Source organism: Eurypyga helias, unplaced genomic scaffold (assembly GCF_000690775.1).
Source record: "Eurypyga helias isolate BGI_N326 unplaced genomic scaffold, ASM69077v1 scaffold33529, whole genome shotgun sequence".
Lineage (NCBI taxonomy): Eukaryota > Metazoa > Chordata > Aves > Eurypygiformes > Eurypygidae > Eurypyga > Eurypyga helias.
In genome coordinates this window covers 618-1,631 of record NW_010274479.1, presented here as the reverse complement: position 1 = coordinate 1,631, position 1,014 = coordinate 618, and the positions used below count along the sequence as shown (strand labels likewise).

The window sequence follows — 1,014 nt, the reverse complement described above, 5'->3', positions numbered from 1 at the left end:
AGGGCCTACCAGGAGATCCAGGACCTGCAGGTACGTGGTGGGATATCTGCCAAAGCTCCTCGACCCAGCGGGTTGCTGCCAGCGCAGTGGAAGGTGCCGTCGCGTCTGTCTGTGGGTGACGGGCACCGCGGCACCGTGCAGTCCTGTGTCTGGCACTGCCCTACCCAGAACCTGTAGTGTGGGACCAGGGAGGCAGTTCTGGGTGGGAAGTGGACTGGGCCTCTCCGCAGAGGTGGGGACGAGCCGCGTTCTCTCTCCGCACAGATGCAGATCAGGAACCTGACGTCGCTGACCCCTGCGGGGGAGGCGGGCCTGACCTGGCCCGTCGGCATTAACGCCCCATTTCTCCCCAAGTCACGGTTCGAGGTGATCCACTCGGACTACCTCCACACTTCACCGAGCAGCACCTCTTCTCCTGCCCCGACGGCTCCCCCAAGTGTGAGCTGGCCGGAGCCAGCAAAGCCGATGTCAGCGAAGTCGTCGAGTCCGCACTCGAGCAGCTTAACCGCCGCTACCAGCCCCTGCTGCGCTTCAGCAAGCGGCAGCTGCTGAACGGCTACCGGCGCTTCGACCCCACTCGGGGCATGGAGTACACGCTGGACCTGCTGCTGGAGGCGGTCACCCAGAAGGGCCACAGCCACGTTCTGGCCAAGCGCGTGAGCTTGGTGCGGCCCTTGAGCAAGGTGGAGATCATTCCCATGCCGTACGTGACGGAGGCCACGCGGGTGCAACTGGTGCTTCCCTTGACGGTGCAGGACCTGGATTTTGTGGCCAACTTCCTGGACACGTTTGCCATGAACACGCTGGACACGCGAGACAACGCTCTGCTGACTTTGCTTTTCATCTACCAGCCCTACGACGCCCAGCGAGTCGGCCAGGTGGATGTCTTTGCTGGAGTCAAAGCCATGGTGGGGGAGCTGGAGAAGCGCTACGCGGAAGTCAAAATCCCCTGGATTAGCGTTAAAACTGAGGTGCCGTCGCAAGTGAAACTCATGGATATCGTCTCGAAGAAGC

The 1,014-nt window shown here is 62.2% G+C and overlaps 1 protein-coding gene across 1 annotated transcript in view; it reads left to right on the top strand.

Moving 5' to 3' along the window:
• Nucleotides 1–1,014, top strand: part of LOC104515739 (chondroitin sulfate glucuronyltransferase-like) — a 2,795-nt gene that overhangs the window by 1,258 nt on the left and 523 nt on the right. Inside the window, 3 exon segments of the mRNA XM_010159828.1 lie at nt 1–30; nt 265–390; nt 393–1,012. The exon segment at nt 1–30 is cut by the window's left edge and continues 141 nt beyond it. Of these exon segments, the coding sequence (XP_010158130.1) occupies nt 1–30; nt 265–390; nt 393–1,012 (776 nt within the window).